Source organism: Pantherophis guttatus, chromosome 4 (genome assembly GCF_059756535.1).
Source record: "Pantherophis guttatus breed Tessera chromosome 4, ASM5975653v1, whole genome shotgun sequence".
Lineage (NCBI taxonomy): Eukaryota > Metazoa > Chordata > Lepidosauria > Squamata > Colubridae > Pantherophis > Pantherophis guttatus.
The window spans coordinates 92,383,350-92,411,215 of NC_142066.1; the positions used below are offsets into that span (position 1 = coordinate 92,383,350).

Consider the following 27,866-nt stretch of genomic DNA (forward strand, 5'->3'; position numbering starts at 1 on the left):
GAGATGCCAAACCTTTTGACGTACCCTGATCCGATGAGTCGAGGCACTGGTGCAGGATCGTTGACAGGGCAAGAGGAGCCACTGGAGGGGACGGGAGTGTAACCGCGTCCATGGAATGATAGACAAACAGGAGATCATGAGCCCCAACAATTGGGACAGAGAGAGAAGAGATACTGTCCTGAGGGCCTCAGGCTTCACGGCCTGATGAATGGTGACTATGCACTCTGTAGAAAGGAAAACAAGACCAGAAACGGTGTTGATGCGAGCCCCTAAGTGGACGACCTCTGTAGAGGGAGAGAGAAGACTTTTCTCCCAGTTGATGGTGAAGCCATGCTCCTGGAATGGTCTGAGTGACGCCTGTAGATCGATTTCTGCCTGTTGGGACGAGGAAGAAAGAATTAGGATATCATCCAGGTAACAGAGCAATCTGACCAGCCGTGCTCTCAGATGCGTGGCTACAGCGTCCAAGAGCTTAGTGAAAGTGCAAGGGGCGGACGATAGACCAAAGGGTAACGCTCAATATTGAAAATGAGCGCCATTATAACAGAACCTAAGAAATTTGCGATGAGCCAGCCTGATTGTTACTGTTAACCTTTGTCCTTGACCAGCAGTGAAATGCACTTACCTTCGCTACTGGTTAGGAAATGTGACCATGTGTGCCTCTTCTGCGCATGCGCAGAGTCAAAAATGGGACATGATAACATCCTAGCGGGTGGACGGAGCCTCCCGCCGCCAGCTCTACCGGCTCGTGCGAGCTGGATAGATCCAGCCGGATTTCACCGCTGTCCTTGACTCATCAGGCCATATCCTAGGAACTGACTAAATACATAGACTTTCTGAGACTGGCATTATTACAAGGGCTGTTCTAAAATCTTGTTCAATCCAGACAATCACCAGGAGTCAACAGTGACTGGAACATTCACTGCATTCCATACCCCCAATAAAAGGTTGCATCTGCAATGCATCTGTAAATTGTTTCCAGAACAGACCATTGTGTGTCCCTAAAGCTACATTCACTTTCTTTAAACGGGTTCTGTCATCACATTGCACCTGCATTTTGTAGTCAGATCAGATTAGAAGACAGCGTGAAGGAGAAGCTTAAACAAACAGCCAAGAGAGACGGGAGGATTTTTTGATTGGCTTAAAAGAAAATAATTTTCCCCTTTACTAAGTGTCTGATTCGTCAGCATACACTGCCCATAGGTTAGCTCCAAGCAATCACCGCCCGCGGTCCTTGCCTCAGCCGGAGGGACGGCCGAATAAGAGGACATTGCCATCTGGTAGTGCGTGCTCTGCTATAGACGTGTCCCCGCGTTGAAACGCAGCAGGAAGGAGGCGGGGACGCCAACACCGGAACCGCTCATGCCCCTGGAGGAGAGAGCGGAGCCTGGTAGGCGGGGCACACGCGGGAGCGGTGGCAGCAGAGTTGTCGCGGCGGGCGGTTCCCTTCGCTGCTGCAGTAGGCGGCGGTGCCTGAGCCACAGTTTTTGAAGAGACAGCCAGACCTCGACTAGGTTTGCCGTGCGAAGTTCAGGATGGGGTTGAAAACGGCAATCGCCGTAATGGTGTTGCCTCCAGCGAGCCTCACTTTCTCAGAGGAGAGAGGGCTCCCTCGGGGCTGAGGGGACCTCTTTTTCCTTGCCTGTTTTCGCCCCCGAGTGCGAAAGTCCGGCGTTGCTTTTCAGTTCTCTTTTTCCGACTCGGGCCGGACGCATTCCTGGCCCGCCGCCGCAGGTGGTGACTTTGCCACCACCTTTTAAAGTCACTGGTGGAAGATGGCGTGGGTGCTGAAGATGGACGAAGTAATCGAGTCCGGTCTGGCGCACGACTTCGATGCCAGCCTCTCCGGCATTGGGCAAGAGCTGGGCGCCGGTGCCTACAGCATGAGGTGGGTTTCCCGGAGGAAGGGACCGGGAGGCTCCTTTTGCCCCGGTTTCTTCGCGCTTTTGATGGGGAAGAAGAGCTTGCAGATGGTACTTCCCTTTCGGCGGAAGTTTGACTTTTCTGTTATGCTGAGGTAATTGCTTAACTGGAGCTTAGTTATGTAGCATGAAGCTGTATATTATGCAATATTTACATTTTTGGTAAACTCAATGAATCCAAGCTCTGCAAGCTAAATAGGAAATCTTCACTTTGTTAAAGATTCTAACTACCAGCAAGAATGACTCCTTACATTTAAAGAGCATCTGTCATTTCAGATCTATCATGGCAGTGCCTATTAGTGGGCATCCACTCACCTGCTGCCTGCCATGTTCCCCACTTTGTTGTGTCACTGCCGCATCACCAGCCGTCCCATTAAAGTGAATGGGACTGTGGGTGAGTCAACAGCAGGTCATCTGCTGCAGACAGATGACAGTTGCTCTTTAAAAATTATTATTTAAATCAACTTGATTTAAATCAAGCCTTTTTACTATTGATTTAAATCATATTTAAATCAACTTGATTTAATTCCAAATCCACCCAGATACTCTTTTATGGTATTTTGAACATATACTACCACATTGTGCCTTTTTTTCCTTTTTGCATTTTTTCTTTCATTATAACTGTTTTGTACTTATTTTTTTTATTTTTATTCATGTAAAATTTGTGTACAAAAATATTTTAAAAAACATAGCATATTGTTCTGTTCTGACTATATTTGTCTTGAGCAAATGAAATGGGTCTAAACTTTTTCAGGGTGATTTCTGGATATAAGAAATGCAGGTAGTTTTGAACTTAAAACCATTTAACAATAATTCAAAGTTACTATGGCCTCAGAAAAGTACCTTATGACCTGTTCTTGGATTTATGAGAGTTACTATCTCCAAAATTGTGTTATTTCAGTTTAGGCACTTGGCAACTGGCTCGATGTGTTGCAGAAACCTGTGGTCATGTAATCACAATTTGTGACCTTTTTTGCCACATTCATTGGAAAAGTTGGATTTACTTAACAGCCATGTGATTTGCTTAATAACCATAATAAAATTGTGTCTGGTCATATGATTCATTTTACAATTAAAACTCTGGTCCCAATTATGGTGTTGTGATAGAGGCAAATTAAGAAATAAATGACATTTATTTATTATTTATTAATGCTATTTATCATTTGGCACCTAGGTACTTGCAGAATTATTTTATCCAACTACGGTAGAAACTGCTAATGGTTCCCTGTTTTCATGAAGTGATTGAAGTTAAGACATCTAAACCCACCAACTCATTGCAACTGCTTTTACTAAAGGTTATATTAGTCCATGTAATAGTGTTCCAGAAGTTGGTTAAAATAGAGCTTTTTCAGAAGGCTTTAGAACGTTGATAGGATATTGTAATTTGTTTTCTGAGGTTTTCGCGGGTGTTTGTATGTAGGTCTTTGGTTATTTGGGTTTTCTCCCACGTAAAATTGGAGGTGTCTTGGTGACGTTTCGACGAAGTCTCATTCATCATCTTCAGGCTGGTGTTTTCGGCTTCATGCTTCTAGGAGCAAATTGTGATATTGTAATTGTGTATTCTTATGCTATATTGATTGTTTTTAATTTTACAATTATAGCCAGGTCAAATCAAAACACTTCACGAGGGCTACAACACATCAAAATTATTTTATTTATAATATTAAATTTATTGGTCGCCACACGATAGCAAATTGAGCACTAATAAAATTAGCTGAGGTTGAAGCCCTGATGAAATAAAACTTTCTTACCATGGGTGGTTGATACTTTGTATTATATAATTATGATTTTTCTTATTAACCTATATATGACACGTCTATAAATCTGATTTAAGAAATCATTTCATTCTAATTTCACATATCTTGTTCATTGTGATTTCAAAGTCTCCATGTAGCATGGAGCATGGAAAAGCCAAAATACCCTGCAATGGGAAAGTTAATTTCTATCACCCTAATTTCAGATGCCTAAATTTATCCAAACAGATGTTTCAATATGGGAGTAATTGTTAATGACCTGAAAAGGTGACCTGATTTTTTTTTACAAAAAAGTGTTAGTTATTATACTAATAGCATTAGTAGACCTTATTTTGTCTTGCCATTTTAATTTGAACCATAATTGTCAATTACATGAACTATTCATGAGCTGCTGTCCCTGCTCTTTATGTGTGCAGTATTAATAGTACATGGAAGTGACGAACTGATTGGAATCTCGTTCATTTTTAGACTAGAATAACAGAGTTGGAAGGGACCTTGGAGATCTTCTAGCCCAGTGGTTCTCAACCTTCCTAATGCCGCAACCCTTTAATACAGTTCCTCATGTTGTGGTGACCCCCAACCAGGGGTGGGTTCTAAATTTTTTTATTTTATTTGTTTCAATTTGTATACTGCCCTTCTCCAGCCGGATTCAGGGTGGTGAACAGCCAGAATAAAAAACAGAACATACAAAATTTAAAAACAGTTTAAAATAATTAAATATTTTTGGCCGCAATTTAAAACAAACCCAATTAAAATCAGTTAAATTTAACCAAAAACTGTGGGATCAAGCGAGCCCGGCTAGGTGAAATAAATAAGTTTTCAGGGCCCGATGAAAAGTCGGGAGGTCTGGTATTGTACGTTTCTCTGGGGGGAGGTTGTTCCAGAGGGCGGGGGCCGCCACAGAGAAGGCTTTCCCCCTGGGGGTCGCCAGCCGACACTGTCTGGCGGACGGCACCCTGAGGAGGCCCTCTCTGTGCGAGCGTACTGGCCGGTGGGAGGCTATTGGTGGCAGAAGGCGGTCTCGTAGATACCCCGGCCCTAAGCCATGGAGCGCTTTAAAGGTGGTTACCAACACCTTGAAGCGCACCCGGAAGACCACCTGGAGCCAGTGCAGCTCGCACAGGAGAGGTGTCACATGGGAGCGCCCCGTCGCTCCCATAATCCCCCGCGCGGCTGCATTCTGGACCAGCTGGAGCCTCCAGGTGCACCATGCGGGAGGTGACGAGTGCCTGAGTGACCGTGCATAGGGAGTCCCGATCTAGAAAGGGACGCAACTGGCGTATCAGGCGAACCTGATAAAAAGCCCCCCTGGCCATGGCCGTCATATGCTCTTCTAAAGACAGCCGTGCATCCAGGAGGACACCCAAGTTGCGAGCCCTCTCCGTGGGGGCCAGTGATTCGCCCCCAATAGCCAGCGATGGCACCAGCTGGCTATATCTGGACGTCGGAAGCCACAGCCACTCGGTCTTGGAAGGGTTGAGTTGGAGCCTGTTTCTCCCCATCCAGGCCCGCACGGCCTCCAGGCACTGGGACATCATTTCAAGGGCATCGGTGGGCCTGGGGTGGAGATGTACAGCTGGGTGTCGTCAGCGTACTGATGGAACTCCACCCCGAAGCCACGGATGATCTCACCCAGCGGCTTTACATAAATGTTGAACAGAAGGGGCGAGAGGACCGACCCTTGTGGCACCCCACAAGCAAGGTGCCTTGGGGTCGACCACTGCCCCCCTGTCAACACACATTGCGACCGGTCAGAGAGGTAGGAGGAGAACCACCGCAGAACGGTGCCCCCCCACCCCCAGCCCGTTCAACCGGTGCAACATGATACCATGGTCGATGCTGTCAAAAGCTGCTGAGAGATCTAACAGGACCAGGATAGAGGAGCAACCCCTATCCTGAATCCTCCAGAGATCATCCACCAATGTGACCAATGCCATTTCTGTGCTGTGCCCAGGCCGGAAGCCGGACTGGAGCGGGTCTAGATAGACAGCTTCATCCAGGTACTGGGGAAGCTGCCGCACCACCACACTCTCAACAACCTTCGCAACAAAGCGAAGGTTGGAGACTGGACGATAGTTAGCCAAAACAGCCGGATCCAGAGAGGGCTTCTTGAAGAGGGGCCTCACCACCACTTCTTTCAAAGCGGCCGGCAGGACCCCCTCACTCAGAGAAGCGTTAACAATCCTCTGGAGCCAGCCTCATGTAACCTCCCAGGAAGCCAGTACCAACCAGGAGGGACATGGGTCCAATAAACGTCGCATTCAGCCGTCCCAGGATCCTGTCCATGTCCTTGGGAGCCAGAGGATCAAATTCCTCCCAGATAACGCTCTCAAGACCTGCCTCAGTCATCCCGTCCGGACATACCCAGTCAGAGGCCAGCCCTTCCCGAATCTGAGCAATCTTGTCATGCAGATACTGCACAAAATCCTCAGCTCGACCCTGCAAGGGGTCATCCCGCACTCCCAGATGGAGGAGGGAGCGGGTCACCCTAAACAGGGCGGCTGGGCGATTATCTGATGACGCGATAAGAGCGGCAAAATAGCTAGATTTCGCCGCTTTTATCGCCACTAGGTAGGTCTTAATATGAGACCTCACCAGTGTTCGGTCGGATTCGGAGTGGCTGGTCCTCCAACTACTCTCTAGGCATCTTTTCCAGCTCTTCATCTCCCTCAGTTTCTCGGAGAACCAAGGAGCTAGGTGAGTTCGGTGCCGGGTCAGAGGCCGCAAAGGCACGATGCGGTCCAAGGCCCCGGTGGCTGCACTATCCCAGGCGGCCACCAGGTCTTCAGCTGAGTCATGAGCCAGAGTCTCAGGGAATGGCCCAAGCTCCATCTGAAACCTATCAGGATCCATCAGGCACCTGGGGCGGAACCACCTTGTCGGTCCCACCTCCCTGCAGCGAGGTGCAGCAGTTAGAAAGTCCAGTCGAAGGAGCAAGTGGTCAGACCATGACAAGGGTTCGATGACTATATCCTCTATATCAAGGCCATTCGACCACTGACCAGAGACAAAGACTAAGTCCAGAGTGTGTCCGCCCGTGTGAGTGGGGTCATGAATTAACTGAGTAAGGTCCATGGCCGTCATGGAAGCCATGAACTCTCGAGCCACCTCAGATGTTTCGCCGATAGATGGCAGGTTGAAATCCCCCATGACTACAAGTCTGGGGGTATCAACCGCCACCTCGACTATGATGTTGAGCAGCTCGGGCAGGGCCGTTGCTACATGGCAGGGAGCCAGGTATGTGATCAACAAGCCCATCTGTACTCCACGGCCCCACTTCACAAAAAGGGACTCACATCCAGCTATCTGTGGAACAGTGGTCTCCCTCGGATCCAGACCTTCCTTTATAATAACCGCCACCCCCCCGCCCCTGCCCTGAGCCCTCGGCTGATGAAATGCACGGAAGCCTGGTGGGCACATATCCATGAGGGGAACTCCCCCCTCCTGGCCCAACCAGGTCTCTGTAATGCCTGCTAGGTCCGCTTCCCCCTCCCGAATAAGATCGTGGATGAGGGGGGCTTTATTAACAACGGACCTGGCATTGCACAACATCAGCCGAAGGCTCTGGCCCTGAGAATCTGGACAGCCTGGGGAACGAGAAAAGCATTGGGGACCAGAGTGCGCAATCACTCTAAGATAGCGAGTGCGCACTCCCCAAATATGATGTGGCCCCCGGCTTCCGCCATATCTGCCCCTCCCACTCACTATGCTGATGGAAAAGCCCTCTCTAAATTGAACTCCAACCCCCTCCCTGACCTCCGGTTCTGCATCCCTAGTGTCGCAGCCCTCCACAGAGGCTGGTCTTGAACCCGGTGGATTTCCCCCCAAACCCACCCTAATCCCCCGCGTACACCTTAAAATTTTAGTTAAAAACCCACTTAAAAACCCACTTAAAAAACCCCAAACTCTTCTTTGCCGCATGCCATCCCTCGGGGCTCCAAAGCCCGTCATCAAGATAGGCCCTCGATAACAAAGAGGGCCAAACCTGCGAGAGGGGGGAATCTCGCAGAGCACAGAGTTCGTTCACCTAATACATCTGAACATCAAGGGGAGGTAATGACCCATGGCCAATAACCGGTTTTACTACCGGTTCTGTGGGTGTGGCTTATTTTGTGGGCATGGCTTGGAGGTCATGTGACTGGGTGGGCGTGGCTAGCTGGTCATGTGACCAGGTGGCCATGGCTATGTGTATAGGGACTACTCAGAGGGCTGAAAAAAGTCATTTCTGACAGGTCCTCGCACTTTTGACTGATCCTCACACTTATGACCATCCTCACATTTATGCCTGTGCAGCATTATTAACAACCATGTCACTCATTTCACAACTGCTTCTTTTCAACATGGTGATAAGATAGGACAAAAAACGTAGAATGTGAGGACAGTCGTAAATTCGAGGATTGGTCAAAAGTGCGAGGACCAGTCAAAAATAACTTTTTCAGCCCTCTGAGTAGTCCCTGTGCACAAAAGGACTACCCAGAGGGCTGAAAAAAATGATTTCTGACAGGTCCTCATACTTTTGACCGGTCTTCGCAATTATGACTGGTTATCATTTATGCCCATTGTAGCATTCTTAACAACCGTGTCACTCATTTCACAACTGCTTCTCTTCACCATGGTGACAAGATAGGGCAAAAACGTAAATTGTGAGGACAGTCGTAAGTTTGAGGACTGGTCAAAAGTGCGAGGACCAGTCAAAAATAACTTTTTCAGCCCTCTGAGTCGTCCATATGCATAAAAGGATACAGCAATAGAGAGGGATGAAGGAAGGGAAGGGAAATTAGAGTAGGAGTGAGGGTAAGAGAGGGAGGAAGAGAGGAGGAGAAGGAGAAAGGAAGAGGAAATAGGGAGAAGAAGAAGAGGGGGGAGGAGAAAGTAAGAAGGAAAGAAAAGAGAGAGGTGGTAGGTTTGAGGAGAAAGATTGCTGTACAATAAAAAAGATGAAAGGGAAGAAAGCCAACCCCAAACAAATATAAAGATATTAAGATAAAGAATGAATTGTTAAACTTTAAAGAATAAAAGAGAACAAATAGGAATAAATAGCAATAATTAGAAACACATACAAACATACAAAGTATTTTCTTTGAACAGAATATTTGGCCGGTTCACAAATTTAAACTGTTGTAGGAGGTTAGCACCCACCCCCTTCCTAGAAGAATGAAATATTTTGGGAAATATTAAAAAGGCAGAATATTATATTTCCCTGGATGAGAAATGGAGAAGCATATTTTACAGACAAAGCAGCTCCCACCTTCCTGCCTCCCACCCTTTGTTAATGGGCCAGAGGCAGAAAGTCAATCCTTTGTCAAAGGACATTTGCAATACAATAGCAACAGAAACTAACACAATGGGCCCCATTTCGCAACCGAAACTCACCACACATGACCTGGGAAGCATGTGACCTGGGAAGCACATGTGACCATCAGCCAGCAAGGCTAACTAAGACCCCCATCCCCTGGGAGTCTGACAACCAGTCAGGATACTCTTTCGGGGCCCCAAGAAATGCAAAGCCAGAGAGAGCATAAAAACCTGAGGATTTACTGTATCTGCCCCTTTTCTGTTCAGGAACTCAAGCCATGTGATCCTGTCCACCATTAAACCATCTTTCCAAGCAGTCTCCATGTTTCCAGTGTCTTTTTCCCCACTTGGAGCAGAACCCAGAAGGATATTTCTTCCAACACAATGTTTAGTCAATTCTATTAAATTTACAATTTCTATATTTCCTTTTTATCATATTATCATCTATTTTTTTAAAAAACCATTTTTACCCTTCATCCTCATCTCTAATCTTAATCAAATTCAATTTTTCCCTTTTATTCTATATTATACCCCTTCACATTGTCATCTATTTTTATATCCATCCTCACATTGGTTAATTATGTAATTATGTAATACAGTTGTTTAATACAAATTCAACATTTTAATATAAATCAATTAGTTATATAACTATCTTTTTTGTATATTAATCAATATGAACATGAATATTCCAATTATTTCCATGCAATCCAATTTCTTACAAATCAATTAATTATATTTACCAATAATAATAAACCAAATAATTTCCCCCATATATTCCTTGAAACCACAATTTAACCATTTCTGCTTTCAACACAATATACAATTAATAGTATCTCAATTATTACAATTCCCTAGTTAAATAGAGCTTTTTTTCTTTTGTGTTTTAAAATCTTGAATCTCCTCTTTTGCCCTAAATTTCCCATTGTTTGCAGTTTTGCACCTACCTTTTTTGGTGAGGAAAAAGAAAAAGAAATCTCTCTGCCTCATTTTGTCACGTTGCAGCAAAGACCCTGCTTACTTTCAATTTCGCTTTTTCAGCATAGTTAGGGGAAAAAAATCTGCTCCAGGAATTTACCTCTTTGCAGCTAGCTAGCAACAGAGCCCTCCGCAAAACAGCTGAGAATAGGGCGGCTCTTTGAAGCCCCATGGCAAGAATTTAAAAAATTTTTCCCTCTAACCATCAGCTGGGACTCTGGAGGCAGCAACAGATTGGGAGTGGGCGGGGTAAGCGAACGGCAACCGGCGATCCAACAGAGGCAGAGGGTGAGGGTGAGTGAAGACGTGGGGGGGACGAGAGAGGGCTTTGGCGACCCCTGTGAAATGGCCGTTCGACCCCCAGGTTGAGAACCGCTGTTCTAGCCTAACCCCCCTCTTTAGGAAAAAGAGATTGTTAAAAGGTATGACTACCCAATACTTTTTCACAACAGCAATGCATAATCAGCTAATCAAGCCACCATAGACCTTGCCAAATTCCTTGCATGATGCGAGCTACTAACACAAGGACTTGAAAAGTTCTGAAAGCTATAGAGCCTGGCGTTCTTCTTTCCAAAACACCACCAGAGGCTTAGATTTTTCATATAGTGAGGAGATAGATTTAATAATTAAATGGCTCGGAATTGAATCTGCTGAGCATGCAAAATGAATCGACAATAAACTACCCTGAAACAGGCCTTAAAACAATCTGGGACAGACTTAATAAATGCTATGGCTCAGCAGAAGCAGTGGAAAATGCACTGTTCAAAAGACTTGATAACTTTCCTGAAATACCTAACAGAGCCTATCAGAAACTTAGGGAACTTGGTGACTTACTAATGGAACCTCAAGTAGCTAAGTCAGAAGGTGATTTGCATTCCTTGACACAGAGGTGTCAACCCCATTATACAAAAGTTACCCTATAACTTACAAGAGCCGTGGATCACACATGGGTGAAAATACAAAAGAGAGTACAATGTTCCATTTCCCCGCTTTCTGTTTTTGTGGCCTTCATGTGCCAACAAGCTAAAACAAGAAATGATCTTAGCTTTGTCCTGTGCTGCTCCTTCAGAACATAATTCTCACAAGCCTCCAGTAGCAGTCCACAAAATTAATGTGACTCCTTCAAATTCCCTTCACAGGTCTGCCAGCTCCTCTCACATAAAAACTGAGATCAGAGATCCTGGTTAGCAGTGTCCTCTGCACCAGAAACCACATCTCCTAAAATGCAGGGCCTTCAGGGAGAAGTCTGTGGAAGACTGCAAAGCTTTTCTGAAAGCAAACATCATTTGCTACAAGTGCTGCTCATCAGTCTCTCACTTTGCCAATAACTGTAAGGTCAGTGTAAAATGCATGGAATGTGGCAGCACAGACCATAACACAGTTTTGCACCCAGGGCCAGCACCATGGATTTTACAACACACAGTGACAGTGAGCAGGTTAGGGAGGAAGAACACACTGCTATAGCCACAACAGAAATCAATGCAAAATGCACAGAGGTCTGCAAAGGGACTGCACAGCGGCAAGTCCTGCTCCAAAATTAAAAGTCAGAGTCTAGCCAGCAGGCCAAAGGGACAAAGCCATTAAGCTTTATGCTATTCTAGATGACCAAAGTAACAGGTCTTTAATCAGCCTTCTTTGATGCCTTTGACATTAAAGGCCCCAGCCCTCCATATTCCTTAAAAACATGCACAGCGGGAAAAAGAGCATCTGGTTACCAAGTCAAGTTGGTAGATGGGAAAACATGCCTGACTTTACCAACTCTTATTGAATGCAACCAGATCCCTGACCATAGATCTGAAATCCCTACACCAGATGCAACGATTCATCACCCACATTTGAACCACATAGCACATCTGATACCACTGCTCGATCCTCAGGCTCAGATAGTCTTGCTTCTAGGGAGAAATATTTTACAAGTCCACAAGGCAAGAGTTCAGATCAATGGTCCCCACAATGCTCCCTACTCAGAAATTAGACCTAGAGTGGGTCATTAATGGGAGATAATGTTTAGGAAGCATGCACAAACCAATATCTGTTAGCAGCATGCTGACAAGCACACTAGTGAATTGATATCCTTCTATTTTTCAGCCAAGCCACAACCAATTCTTCTTAAAAGAATCACTGCACATTACCCATTTGCCTTGTCCCTTCATGGGCTTCTTTAGTGACAACCTCGCCTGTGACAGAGACCAAAGTCGTTTAAGCTGCACATGTGGTTTGCAAGCAAGAACATTTTCTGAAGGAAGAATGTTCAACACCTCACAGATCCCGGGTGAATGGAGATTCTTCATCCAATGCAGAATCTGTGGGCAGCCTCACAGTAACAGAAGCAGTGATGTGCTCAAAGCCAAGCCATTGTCCAAATACCTTCTGACATGACTCAGATCCCGTTGCTACCAAATGGTGCCGGATATGAATCAGATGACGTCAGCAATTCTAAGGGAGAAACTACAAATGGGATGTTATATTCTGGACTTAGATCACTGTCTTCCCAGAAACCTCATCAGAAACTGCAGTGGCACTATGTCATTGACAACCATATCAAGAAAAAAGCAATGGCAGTTCACCTAATGCTACCATCTCAGAACTCAAATAGTGGTAGTGGTTGATACTAAGCAGAGAGAGTCATACCCCAGCATATAACTTTTATATATTGTTGCTCTCTAGCCTCATCTAGTGGCCAGAGTGACAAATATCCCCCAACATCTGGATCTGGATGGGGAGAAACAGGCTCAAGCTCAACCCGTCCAAGACTGAGTGGCTGTGGCTTCCGGCATCCCGATATAGTCAGGTGGTGCCATCTCTGACTATTGGGGGCGAGTCGTTGGCCCCCACGGAGAGGGCTCGCAACTTAGGTGTCCTCCTGGATGCACGGCTGTCCTTAAAAGAACATGTGACAGCCGTGGCCAGGGGGGCTTTTTATCAGGTTCGCCTGATCCGCCAGTTGCGTCCCTTTCTGGATTGGGACTCCCTACGCACAGTCACTCATGCCCTCGTCACTTCCCGCCTGGACTATTGTAATACTCTCTACATGGGGCTCCCCTTGAAGAGCACCCGGAGGCTCCAACTGATCCAGAATGCGGCTGCGCGGGTGGTTATGGGAGCGTCATGGCGCTCTCATGTAACACCTCTCCTGCGCGAGCTGCACTGGCTCCCGGTGGTCCTCCAGGTGCAATTCAAGGTATTGGTTACCACCTTTAGACCGCCTGCTGCTACCAATAGCCTCTCACCGGCCAACTCGCTCCCATAGAGAGGGGCTCCTCCGGGTGCCGTCAGCCAAGCAATGTCGGCTGGCAACCCCCAGGGGGAGAGCCTTCTCTGTGGGGGCTCCTGTCCTCTGGAACAAATTGCCCCCCGAGATGCAGAGGATTCCCGACTTATGCACCTTCTGCCGGGCCCTCAAGACGCTTTTATTTCAACAAGCCGGGCTGGCCTAATTTTTTAAATTTTAATTGTCAATTCTTAATTTTTTAAACATTTAATCAGGTAGTTTATTTTAATTAGATATGGGCCAAATGATTTAATATTTTTAAACTTTTTAAATTTTATATTTTGTGTGTTTTATGTTGGCTGTACACTGCCCTGAGTCCCTTTGGGAGAAGGGTATATAAATTAAATAAATAAATAAATAATAAATAAACATATGATCTTTACATACTGTTGTTGCGCTCCAGATAAATAAATAAATAAACATATGATCTTTATATACTGTTGTTGGTATTTTATCTCTTCTGGCTGAAGAGACAAAATACCAAATACAGTAGGGCAAAAAAGTATTTAGTCAGCCACCAATTGTGCAAGTTCTCCCACTTAAAAAGATGAGAGAGGCCTGTAATTGACATCATAGGTAGATCTCAACTATGAGAGACAAAATGAGAAAACAAATCCAGACAATCACATTGTCTGATTTGGAAAGAACGTATTTGCAAATTATGGTGGAAAATAAGTATTTGGTCACCTACAAACAAGCAAGATTTCTGGCTCTCACAGACCTGTAAGTTCGTCTTTAAGAGGCTCCTCTGTCCTCCACTCATTACCTGTATTAATGGCACCTGTTTGAACTTGTTATCAGTATAAAAGACACCTGTCCACAACCTCAAACAGTCACACTCCAAACACCACTATGGTGAAGACCAAAGAGCTGTCGAAGGACACCAGAAACAAAATTGTAGACCTGCACCAGGCTGGGAAGACTGAATCTGCAATAGGCAAGCAGCTTGGTGTGAAGAAATCAACTGTGGGAGCAATAATTAGAAAATGGAAGACATACAAGACCACTGATAATGTCCCTCGATCTGGGGCTCCACGCAAGATCTCACCCCGTGAAGTCAAAATGATCACAAGAACGGTGAGCAAAAATCCCAGAACCACACGGGGGGACCTAGTGAATGACCTGCAGAGAGCTGGGACCAACGTAACAAAGGCTACCATCAGTAACACACTACGCCGCCAGGGACTCAGATCCTGCAGTGCCAGACATGTCCCCCTGCTTAAGCCAGTACATGTCCGGGCCCATCTGAAGTTTGCTAAAGAGCATTTGGATGATCCAGAAAAGGATTGGGAGAATGTCATATGGTCAGATGAAACCAAAGGAGAACTGTTTGGTAGAAACACAACTCGTCATGTTTGGAGGAGAGAGAATGCTGCGTTGCATCCAAAGAACACCATACCTACTGTGAAGCATGGGGGTGACAACATCATGCTTTGGGGCTGTTTCTCTGCAAAGGGACCAGGACGACTGATCCATATACAGGAAAGAATGAATGGGGCCATGTATTTTTTTTTTTTTTTAATTTGATTTATATGCCGCCCTTCTCCGAAGACTCAGGGCGGCTTACAATGTGCTCAGCAATAGCCTTCATCCTTTTGTATATTTATACAAAGTCAGCTTATTGCCCCCACAACTGGGTCCTCAATATACCTACCTTAGAAAGGATGGAAGGCTGAGTCAACCTTGAGCCTTGGCGAGATTCGAACCCTGCAGTAATTGCAGGCAGCTGGTCTTAATAACCAGCTTAATAACAGGGTGTCTTAAACCCCTGTACTACCAAGGCTCTTCTATTGTGAGATTTTGAGTGCAAACCTCCTTCCATCAGCAAGGACATTGAAGATGAAATGTGGCTGGGTCTTTCAGCATGACAATGATCCCAAACACACCGCCCGGGCAATGAAGGAGTGGCTTTGTAAGAAGCATTTCAAGGTCCTGGAGTGGCCTAGCCAGTCTCCAGATCTCAACCCCATAGAAAACCTTTGGAGGGAGTTGAAAGTCCGTGTTGCCCAGCAACAGCCCCAAAACATCACTGCTCTAGAGGAGATCTGCATGGAGGAATAGGCTAACATACCAGCAACAGCGTGTGCCAACCTTGTGAAGACTTACAGAAAACGTTTGACTTCTGTCATTGCCAACAAAGGATATATAACAAAGTATTGAGATGAACTTTTGATATTGACCAAATACTTATTTTCCACCATAATTTGCAAATAAATTCTTTCCAAAGCAGTCTGGATTTGTTTTCTCATTTTGTCTCTCATAGTTGATGTCAATTACAGGCCTCTCTCATCTTTTTAAGTGGGAGAACTTGCACAAGTGGTGGCTGACTAAATACTTTTTTGCCCCACTGTATATTGTTTGAGCTGACCCAACCCGTTTTACCCATCAGACCTAATATTGTCTACCTTGTATTTGGTTCTGATTGTATGTATCCCTATTTTCCACAGTTTCACCATATCTTGTTCTTTCAATAAAGCATTCAGATTTATGCACACGGTCTGTTTTATTGGAGGATAGGTGGGTTTAGCTGTCAAGCTGCACACAGACTAATGTGGTGAGTACAGAACAGGTTAATTGTTCTGTCAGGAAATTTGCTTCTCTCCTTGATTAGTTTCCATCTACTGCTTCTTTTCCTGACCTCAGGTGCTTTGGAGAATATCTTGATTCCCTCTTCTTTGTGGCAACTCCTGAGATATCAGAACACTGCTATCATGTCACCCCTATTGTGCTATCAGAACACTGCTATCATGTTTCCTGATCCAAGATGGCACTGTCGAAAGCTGCCTCGGTGAAATGCTCTCTAATGGTTTCTTTATTTTTTATTATTCTCTGACTCGCTACAGATTTTATACTCAGGAGACTATCTGCAGCTTTCTGTGATCTCACTCCCCCCCCCCCATCTTTACAAAAGCAGAGGAGATTCTAACACAGGAAGAAGCAATTTCCCTGGAGCTATGGATTACCAAAAAACCCAAACAGAGGAAATAGAGATGGAGACAGAGAGGTAAAAGGGCGGGCTAAGGAATAGGGGAAATAGCTCTGCCTTCAATCTTCCTGACAAATTTATGTTCACTAGCTAACAAGATGGATGAAATACTCCTTTTAAACAGATGCAACTCTGATATTCACAGTGAGCTGTCCTATGCTTTATTGAAACCTGGTTACATGATGATATTGATGACATCAGCATGCAGATTCCAGGGTTTCAGATACATAGAGCAGACAGAATTGCAGAATCATCTGGTAAAAAGAAGGGAGGAGGCTTATGCTTATATATCAACAATAGCTGGTCTCAGGATATAACTATAATATATAAATTCTGTGATGAAAACTTAGAGTCTTTACTTATCAACTGTAAACAATTTTACTGTCCATGCGAGTTCTCCTCATTTCTACTAATTGCTGTTTATGTCCCTCCACAAGTCTGTGTAAACAAGGCATTGCAAGGCATCTAGCTGACCAGATTATGGAGGATGAAGCCAAATACCCCAATTCACTGGCCATTATTTTGGGAGATCTAAACAAAGCCATCTTAAGGAAAGAGCTACCAAAATACTTTCAGCATGTCAATTGTCCCACTAGAGGCAAGAATATTTTAGACCATTGCTACACAACAGTAAAAGATGCTTACCTTTACCACGAGCAGTTGTGGGACACTATGATCATTACATGATTCACCTTGTACCTGCTTGCAGGCAAAGACTTAAAACCACAAAATCACAATCCTCAACTGAGGAGGCAAAGTTAAAGCTACAGGCCTGCCTTGACTGCACTGATTGGAATGTTTTCAAAAGTACCTCTGCAGACTTAGATGAACACACAGATACCGTAACATCATACGTCAGCTTCTGTGAAGACCTATATATACCGACCAGGACATACAGTAACAACAAACCTTGGTTCACAGCTAAACTTAAGCAGCTATGTCGTTCCAAAGAGGAAGACTACAGAAAAGGTGATAAAATGCTGTACAATCAGGCCAGAATGTATTAACAAGGGGGCTCAGAGCAGCAAAAAGAAGCTGCTCTGAAAAGCTAAAGAATCAGTTCTCAACAAATAAACCAGCAAACGTGTGGAAAACTCTTAAAAATATCACTGGTTACGGCAAACCTCCTTCCCAGGCTTAAGGAAATCAACAACTGGCAGATGACCTGAACGTGTTTTACTGCAGGTTTGAAAGGAAACTACAGTCACCTATCTCCACAACCCCCATCTCAGACACACCAACAATAGCCAAACCTCCTATAACTGACCCCATCCCAGGGGTGAAATGCTCCCATTTCGGACCAGATCGCCTGATATGGTAGCAATGGTGGTGAGTAGTTCGGAGAACTGGTAGCAAAAATCCCTGCCCCCCTCCTTCTTGCTTAAAAGTCTGTGGTGACCAGTTGGCCCCCATCTTCACCCATATCTTCAATAAATCGCTAGAGATGTGCTATGAAGCAACCTTCTTGCTTCAAACGCTGTATTATCATCCCAGTGCTGAAGAAGACCACCATCAAGAAACTGAATGACTACAGACTAGTTGCTCTAACATCTCTAGTTATGAAAACCTTTGAAAGGCTAGTGCTGTCCCACTTGAAAACCATCACGGATCCGCTGTTAGACCCCCTGCAATTTGCATACCAAGCAAATAGATCAACAGATGATGCTGTTAATATGGTTCTGCACTACTTCGTATAACATCTTGAATCTCCAAAGACCTACGCAACGGTCCTCTTTGTAGACTTTAGTTCAGCATTCAACACCATCATTCCAGACATTCTTCTAACTAAGCTGAACCAGCTAGCGGTACCTGAACAAACTTGTAAGTGGATCATAAGGTTCCTAACAGACAGGAAGCAGCAGGTGAAGTTAAGCAGAATCACATCAGATACCTGTACAATTAGCACAGGGGCCCCACAAGGCTGTGTGCTCTCTCCATTTCTCTCTATATACCAATGACTGCATCTCAAACGATCCCTCTGTTAAACTACTGAAGTTTGCAGATGACCCAACAGTGATTGGTCTCATTCGAGACAATGATGAATCCGCATACAGACGGGAGATTGAACAACTAGCCTAGGTGGGGCCAGAACAATCGAACTGAACACACTCAAAACCATAAAAATGGTGGTAGACTTTAGGAGAAACCCTCCCATACTACCACCTCTCATAATACTAGACAACACAGTATCAGCAGTAGAGACCTTCAAATTTCTAGGTTCTACCATATCTCAAGACCTAAAATGGACACCTAACATCAAAAATATCATCAAAAAAGCACAACAAAGAATGTTCTTTCTGCACCAACTCAGAAAGTTCAAACTGCCCAAGGAGCTGCTGATAAGTTCTACAGAGGAATTATTGAGTCTGTCATCTGCACCTCTATAACTGTCTGGTTTGGTTCTGCAACCCAACAAGACAGACACAGACTTCAGAAGATAATTAGAACTGCAGAAAAAAACCAATTACTATCAACCTGCCTTCCATTGAGGATCTGTATACAGCACGAATCAAAAAGAGGGCTGTGAAAATATTTACAGACCCCTCACATCCTGGACTATTTCAACTCCTACTCTCAAAACAACGCTGTAAGAGCACTGCACACCAGAACAACTAGACTCAAGAACAGTTTTTTCCCAAACGTCATCACTTTGCTAAACAAATAATTCCCTCAACACTGTCAAACTAATTATTAAGTCTGCATTACTATTAATCTTCTCATAATTCCTATCACGCATCTCCTCCCACTTATGACTGTAACCTTGTTGCTGGTATCATTACGATTTATATTGACTGTTTCCTAATATGATTTGATTGCTTATTTGTTCCCTATGATGATCATTAAGTGTTGTACCTTATGATTCTTGACGAATTTATCTTTTCTTTTATGTACAATGAGAGTGTATGCACCAAGACAAATTCCTTGTGTGTCCAATCACATTTGGCCAATAAAGAATTCTAGTCTAGTCTAGTCTAATCTAGTTTAGTCTAGTCTTTCTATTCTAATCTTTATTTTCATTAAACTACATAACCAATTCCAACAACCGTTCTTGACATGTTTTAGCCCTCAGTCCCCCTCAGTCCTCAGTAATCTTTGTTACTCTTCTTTGCACTCTTTCTAGAGTCTCAACATCTTTTTTACATCGGGGTGACCACAACTGGATGCAGTATTCCAAGTGTGGCCTTACCAATACACTTATATATGTGTGTATTAACACTTCACATGATCTTGATTCTATCCCTCTGTTAATGCAGCCTAGAACTAGGTTGGCTTTTTTGGCAGCTATAGCACACTGCTGGCTCATATTTAAGTGATTGTCCAGTAAGACTCAAAGATTTCTCTCACAGTTACTACTATTGACCGAGGTACCACCTATACTGAACCTGTGCATTTGGTTTTTCCATGGCGATGCTACGCAATTCATCGTTGGGATTATCTCATTCCTGTTTGATAGGGGCTGAGAGTGTACTGTGCCTTTAAATCTTTCCTCTGGCCACTCCTCCCTGCTCTGTGGCTCATCAGTTATTTCTCTCAGCCTTAGTATAGGGACGTGAGTATAGTTCTCTCACATTTGTGAGATTTTGCCTTGTAGTTTTTCACTGATATTGTGAATAGCTTTGTATATTTTTGTATATATTTGTATATAGTTTAGTTAGTGAATTTAAATTTAGAATTGGGAGCGTGAATGTGTGAGAGGCTGCTGCGCAGGCAGCTAGCCTTTAGCTGCTAACATGGGCGTCGCTGGGAAGCCGGCTTGACTGCCCCGTTTTAACTTGCAGCAATCGGAGCACATTTTGAAGCTCCGGACAGCTTGACAGCTGTGTTTCTTGGCCGCCGGCATGCGTTTCGGGATTGCTGGCCCGCTGGTTGTCCCTTCGCCGCCATTTCACTCCCTCCTTAGTTGGCAGCTGCAGAGTTCCTGCTCAGGGATTCGAGTTCAAACTCTGCTTTGGAATTTGCCTCGCGGCGCTTAGGGGACTGCTGTCTCTCGCGCCTTGGTTGCCAAGCCTTGAAGTGTCCTTTTTTAGTGCTGGCTGTTTGGAGAGAAGGAGCTGTTGGAGTTTCACGCGCTTTTTCTGAGCGCCATTTTCTCTGCTGTGAAGTTGCTGAGCCGTTTGAAAATTGGCGCCATTTTGAAGATTCTTTGAAGCGAGGCTGCGCTTTCAGGGACTGCCTGCCCCTGGCACCTTTACTCCAGACTTACCAAGAGTGACTTCTTTGTCGTGAGTACAGACTTTGATTTTGGGACTTGGTGGATTTTCAGAAAAATATTTTATTGCCAATTTAACTGTTGGGTCTGGAGGCTGCAATCCTAAAGAAACTTGGTAGTCTTCTGTAAGGTTTGGCTACCCTTTTGCACCTGCTGTTGTGCCTGGGATTTTGCCATGGCTGATCAGGAATTTTCATCAGACCCTGAACAGGTTCCTGTTACCCCTAGGCCTAAGAAGACTTCCAAGAAAAAATCTAGCTGTCATTCCACTACTACAGGACATTCTTCCAGTGGTTCTTCTACCACAGGCAGGGAGGAGCAGAGAAGGCACAAAGCTCTGGAAAAACAATTTTCCAGAGCTCAGAAACAGGCTCAGCAACGGGGGGAGATAGTTGAGGAAACCTCCCAGCAGATAGTGGAGGAACAGGATTTGGATTTGCCCCCCCCCCAGACATCCCAGATGGCAACTTCTGATCCCAGGGGATCCTTCCCTGGCCCCTCTCAAGAAGCCATACCAAGAGGGTAGACCAGGACCTTCGGCTACCTTTATGCCCACTGCAGCTGGCCTCCGTCTCCCAGAGGGACTGGGTTGGCCCCCTCAATTGGACCTTCAAGCTCTGTTTACAGATGCTTTGGCCAAGGCCATTACTTCCGGCCTTCAACAAGGGAGGCTTCCTCAGGCGGGTTTGCCTGCCTGGCAGATGCCATTGCCACCTCCTCCCGTCTCAGCTCCTTTGCTCCATCCTCCCATGCCTCCCCCTCCTCCTCCCATTCCACCTCCTCCTCCAGTGCTAGCTCAAGTACCTCAAGCTCCAGCTGAATCACCTAGTGAGGACTCTTACACTACTGAAAGAGATCACGTTGAATCTGAATTTTCCGATGATGATGACGCTCCCCCGGAGAGACCGGCGTTTACTACATTGTTCAGGCCTGCTGTATTTAAAACGTTGCTTAGGAAGGCTAAGGCTGCAACGAACATGGGCACGATTGTTAATCTGTCTGCCCAGGGGTCAGCTGGGTCACACCCTCATGATGAACTTTTTGCTGTACCCTCCCCTGATCAGGACTTTATTCCATGTCCTGATCTGTTTAAGGAAGTGATTAAGAGGCAATGGGATTCACCAGGGGTACTATCTGCCCCTAGTGGACATGACAAAAAGCTCTATTGTACTGACCCGTCTCTGGAAGATCTTCTCAGCTTGCCTTCTGTAGATCCACCTGTCGTTAATCTCTCCTTATCTGCTGTGCTGTCATCGGACACTGTGGAGGTCTTGAAGTCCGACGAACGAAAGACTGAAATTGCCTTCCGGAAAACGCATCAGGCCGCAGCTTGGGTGGTGAAAGCCGCGACCTCCTCATCTTTATTTAACAGAGCTACATTGATTTGGCTCCGGCAGTTGCAGGAAAGGTTGCCTCCTGAGACCTGAACAAGTTAGTGGCCGCTACAGAATATTCTGCGGACGCATCTTTGGATGCGGCCAGATTTGCGGCCAGAGCAATGGCGTCATCTATCACCTCACGCAGGCTTCTATGGCTCAAGCCCTGGAAAGCCGATTCCAAATCAAAATGGAAGCTGGCATCCTCCCCTCACCAAAGGTCCTCTCTCTTTGGAGCAGCTCTAGAGCCAATATTAGTAGAGGGGAAAGACAAAAAGAAGGTGTTACCTGTAACGCTTAATAGACAAGAGTGCAGGTTTACTCCCTATAGCCAGAGACAGCCTTTCGTGCGGACTCAGGACCCAGGGGGTCCTATTACAATAGATCATCTTCACAAGGGTATGACTGTTTCGCCAATAGATAGGGCAGTAGTGACAGAGGAAGATTCCAGTCCACCTCAAGATGACCTTTTAGAGGTTCTGGTCCCCGCTCCGCTAGACGGGGCAAATGACTCCCTCCCTCTCACTCCCATTGGGGGGCAGCTCCTTCACTTTCTGCCCCAGTGGGAGATCTCCATGTCCGATCCCTAGGTTCATCGGACTGTGGGAGTTGGACTAACTCTGGAATTTCATACAGTGCCCCAAAAATTTTTCATTCATTCCCCAGTGTCCCAACACAAGGTCAAACAGGACAATCTCAGGGCAGAGATACAACACTTACTGGAAATAGGGGCAATAGAGAAGGTCCCAACTTCTCTCAGGAAGGAAAGAGTCTATTCGATCCTATTTTTGGTACCAAAGTTCTCTGGGGGGTGGAGGGCCATCTTGAATCTCAGACATCTCAACAAATTCATTCGATACAAGAGATTCAAGATGCAGTCCCTCAAAACCATCTTGGGTTGTATTCGGAAAGGGGACGTAATGACTTCGATCGATTTGCAGGAAGCATACCTACATGTCCCGATACACCCTCATCATCGCAAGTACCTCAGATTTGTGTACACCGGACAGCATTACCAATACCGAGCGATGCCATTCGGCCTCTCGTCCACCCCGAGGGTTTTCACCAAACTGTTAGCAGCAGTGGCGGCCACCATTCGGCAGATTCCCATCCGCATATTATGTTACCTAGACAACATTTTAATTTTGTCCAATTCTCTTCTCCAAGTGCAGCAGGATATGAGGACCGTTTGCCAGGTCCTGGAGCTCCATGGCTTTTCCATAAATCGCAGGAAGAGTCATCTTCTTCCTTCCAGGTCCATCGTCCATCTGGGTGCTCGGATCGATTCGGAGGCGCTCCAAGTTTTTCTGTCAGAGGAGCGGCAGCAGAACATCAGGGTCCAGCATACCCTGGCTTTGAGGCGAGTGTCTCTGATAAACTTATCTCGGTTGCTTGGCAAGTTTATTTCTTGTTTAGAGATCGTGCCATGGGCTCACCGTCACTCGAGACCACTCCAGTGGTTCCTTCTGCCATTTCAGAGGCTGGGCCAGGGTTCATCCAGGACTACAGTGTCGCTTCCAACTCAGGTATGTGTGTCCCTCAGGTGGTGGGCGTCGGGGGCCCTGGCAAAAGGTTGTCAATTTCATGTGCCCACCAGGATAGTTCTCACCATGGAGCGATCCTCTCCGGCTGGTGGGGGGGTCACTTGGAAAATCAGGTGGTCCAAGGAACCTGGACGCAGACGGACTCTCAGGACAATATCAATGTTCTAGAGTTGAGAGCTGTGCATCTGGCCCTGCTTCATTTTCAGCTGTCCCTATGTCACCGCCATATCCTTGTCCTCACGGACAACATGTCAGCAAAGGCCCACATAAACCGGGAGGGGGGCACCCAATCTCTCCCTCTTATGCGGGAGGCAGAAGCACTATTGGACTGGGCGGAATCTTAAGTCTATCTTCTGGAGTGTTGGCTATTCCTGACAGCTTGGTGTCATGTGCAAATTTAATGAGTTCCCCATCTATCCCCTCATCCAAATAATTGATGAAGATGTTGAAGAGTACTGGGCCTAAAACAGAGCCTTGGGGTACCTCACTGCATATTTCCCTCCATGTAGATGCCTTTCCATTGAGGACTGAGGTTACTGCTGTCTTTACTGGATGCATATTCAAGACTTCGTTGTTTGAAAATGCTGTTTGCCTTGATTAATAAAATGTATAATTCGTATTCTCAAATAAAATTGGATAAATTGCATATCTTGCTAATGCAATATTTGGTTTTACTTTTTAGTTTTTCTTACCAATTGTTACAAGCTCAGTTATTGTCATTGAGAACTATTTTAGTATAGTATTAAGATAGCTATTATGGTTTATTCAGTAAATAACATTTAAATAATCCATGATTACATATCTGTAAATATGGCTGTATCATAGGTTTGATTGATCATTGTATCTCATATGTTAAATTCTGTCCTGCAGGTTTACATGCTAACTTGTAAATAATAAATCTTATATTGTTCAATCAGTAGAATAAGTTTAGGTATGATCAGAAAATTACTATTGCATATACCGTATTTTTCAGACTATAAGATGCACCTGACTATAAGACGCACCTAGGTTTAGAGGAGGAAAACAAGAAAAAACTATTCTGAACCAAATGGTGTAGTAATATATTTAATAAAATATAGCAGAATAATATTTCAACCATGTAAAGTCAACAGCGGTATTAAGAACCATCATCACTGTCATTAACAAATGAGGAAGCTTCAAGCACTCTTCTAATTTTCTGGAAACCCCAAGAACTCATCATCGCTAGTGTCAGAATTTATGAAGCTCAGTTGCTCACAATCACTGATACCAGTTTCTTCGCTATCTTTATATATGATATCATCTTCAGTTCAATCTAAGGCATTGCTAATGCCACATTTTTTGAATGACTGTGCAACGATTTTGTCCTTCACTGAGTGCCATGATGTTTTAACCCATTCACAAACTTGAGTGATAGTGGCCCTCTTCATTCATCCAGTAGGATCATGATTACCAGCAGCCATCCACTCTTCTTCAATATAGACTTTAAATGGTTTGTTGATGGAAACGTTGGCTGGTTAAGACCCCCAGGAATTACAGCTAGATGAGTCTTCACTTCTTTAAATCTCTTCTTTGTGGTTTCACTAATATGTGCTTTAAACTGGTCGAGCACTAATAAAGCAGGTTTTTTCAGAAGCCCTCCAGGACGTTTGGACCACACTTTTTCAACCCATACTCTCATTCCATTTTCGTCCATCCATCCTTTCTCATGAATATGCACAACAACTCCTTTTGGAATTACTTCTTTTGGAAAGGTTTTCCTTTTGAAAATTAACATCAGTGGCAATTTGGTGGCACAGCAGGACAACACAACCATGTAATGTGTTTTCTCATGTTCTGAGGTTTTCACGGTTATGCTTTTGGCATCTTTCAGATCAACAGTCTTATTAGATGGCACATCATAGGTTAGTGGAACTTCATCCATATTCCCAATCTGGCCAATTTCAAAATTATTTTTCTTCCTAGTGTCTATTACAAATGTATGAAAAGACAGAATCTTAGATTCATACTCTTGGCATTTTTTTCACAATTCTAGTTTTGGTGTGCATAGCAAGGCCATATCACCTCATAAATCTGAAGCACCCTGATGGTGATCCAGTAAAATCCTGAATGCCTTTCTCTACAGCAATGCATTTGGCTTCATATATTACCATTTTTGTAGAAACTGCGAAGTCATTATTCCGGTGACGTGTGATCCATTCTCTCATGTCTGTGGCCACTTTGCAGCAAGCCCATGAAAGTTGTGCTTACTTTTATCTTTTACTTTTTGCAGCTGATCCACCTGTTTCCTTACTCTCTTATCATTTCTTCAGTTGGAGGTGGTCCAAAATGTTTCTCTGCTGCTCTGTTTCCATATTCCTCAACATATTTCACTACTTCCAGTTAAAAAATAATTTTTTCTGCTTTGATATTCTTGTACTGGTATGTAGTATTAGGAGGTACCATAGTATCTTTCTGCAAGAAAGAACTGTCAGTAGCTGAAACCATGTTCATACATTCATATACAAGATACCAGTATACTATATACAGTACATGCCACATAAGCTCCTTACGAGGGAAATACAAGGTGCAGGGAAAGAAGAGAAAGCAGCCTCCTTCCCTCAAACTGGCTGCTCCGTTGCCCATTTCTCCATTGCAGCGCAGCTTTTCTGCCCACAAAAGCCTCATCTTTGATGGCCAATGCCAAAGAAGAGAAAGAGTGGTGGGAAGAAGCTAGTCGGCCCGGGAATTGGATAACCTTTCCTCCCCTGCTCTAAACTAACAATAGCAAGCTAAGAATTTTAGGACATTGGTGATTTTTTTCCTCCTGAAAAAAAAAAATCTAGCAATGTTATCTTTACAAAGACAAACAGGCAGGCTCTAACATGCCTGCCCATGTTAATAAAACACAGTCTGCCACCCCCCAAAATGCATCGATGGCTGAAGTGAGGAAGCCATACCACGCCCAACAATGGGGGGGAAATGGATGGCAAGTGAAGTCCTATCTTGCCACGTGTGCCCCAATGAAAGGCAGCAGCAACCCAGCAGCTTCTCTTGCCCGCCTTCTCCAGCGCTGGAAGCCAGGCTATACCTCTCTCTCACTCTGTGTCTCTGGACTCACAGTCCACACAGCCTAGGAAGGGCGCACTTGCAGCAGTGCAGCAAGCGGTGGTGGTGCGGCAGGTGGCAGCAGGACATCCTTGGTGAACTGCTCAAGAAACAGGGCAGGCAGTCATAGAGCGCGCCCAGGCCAGCCAGTGATGGGATCAGCTGATTCTCCGAACTGCATTTTAACACTGTTAATAACAAGCGGTTTGGCTGAACTGGCTGAATTCCACCTCGATGTTGCTGCCTAAACCGAGGAACGCTGGAGCCTTCGCAGCCGATTGGCAGTTGGATCAACCTCCCAGAATACCGCCAATCAGTTGCCTGTTGCCGCCGCCGCACCAACTCCCTCCCCTCTCCCCAGGTATGGCAAACCTCCAGCTGATGATTATTATGATTATTGATTATTCAATGTATAAGACGCACCGAAATGTTCACCCACTTTTTTGGGTGGGAGGAAGTGTGTCTTATATTCCAAAAATATGGTATATCAAATTTCCCAAAATATTTATATTTTATAAAAGGAGGGAGAAATAACTGGATTATATGTTTTTTTCCTCATCCTAGTGATGTTCTGGCACTTCCCATTTTTAAGCAAGAAGACTCTAGCCTTCCATCTGATAATGACACAAAACATCCACCATTTCAATATGTTATGTCTGCTGCAACGTCCCCAGCAATCAAACTGCATGATGAAACACTTACTTATTTAAATCAAGGTAAACATTTGTCTTTTTTGTGAAGGGGAAAGGGATACATAACACACACACACACACACATTATATATATATATATATATGTATGTATGTATGTATGTATGTATGTATGTATGTATGTATGTATATATTATACAGGTAGTCCTTTATTTATGACCATAACAGAGCCTGTCCATTACAGTTGTAACTCATGATGGTGATAATTTGGGTTACCCATGGGCCAGTCCGATTTTACTACATTTTTTTGCAGCAATCAAACAAATGTTGTGGTCATTAAGCAAACACTGTTGTTGTTAAACCCATGATTCGTTAAGGGCCAGTTTTCCCAGAAACCAGAAGATAAATGTCAGGTCTCAGCAAAACCATTGTGAATTGGGACACTGAAAGGGCTCTAAATGTGGTTCGGTTGCTGAGTGTATGAATTCTCAAAAAGAAAAACACAGAAAACTGCAGTAGGATTAGCAGACTTAATTTAAATTTTTCTCTTTAAGTTGATTTAAAAAGAAATATATATATTTAAATGTTATGCATGTCACTATAGTATAAAATAACAATTAGTAGAAAATGTAGTTTTCCTGATTTGTTCAAAGTTGCTTTGTTTGCTTTACTGTTACTAAATTAATAAAAAATTCTATGCATATATATTTAAATAATATATCAAATTGTTTCACTGAGGGTCACCTTAATATAATATTTTAATTCATATTTTTTATCTTAAAATTATTGCTAATTTTGTATTTTGTGACATAAATAT

The 27,866-nt window shown here is 44.5% G+C and overlaps 1 protein-coding gene across 18 annotated transcripts in view; it reads left to right on the plus strand.

The window, feature by feature from the left end:
* Positions 1-1,216: 1,216 nt before the first annotated feature.
* Positions 1,217-27,866, plus strand: part of UBP1 (upstream binding protein 1) — a 195,007-nt gene continuing 168,357 nt past the window's right edge. For 5 of the 18 annotated variants that reach the window (XM_060686031.2, XM_060686029.2, XM_060686028.2 and 2 more), the window contains exons 1-2: positions 1,390-2,017; positions 26,964-27,115. In XM_060686031.2, coding sequence (XP_060542014.1) covers positions 1,776-2,017; positions 26,964-27,115 — 394 coding nt within the window. In that variant the 5' untranslated portion in view covers positions 1,390-1,775. Of the gene's footprint in view, positions 2,018-16,028; positions 16,222-26,710; positions 27,116-27,866 lie in introns of those variants that run through there. The other 13 variants (XM_087894117.1, XM_087894122.1, XM_087894121.1 and 10 more) reach the window with 8 other exon arrangements.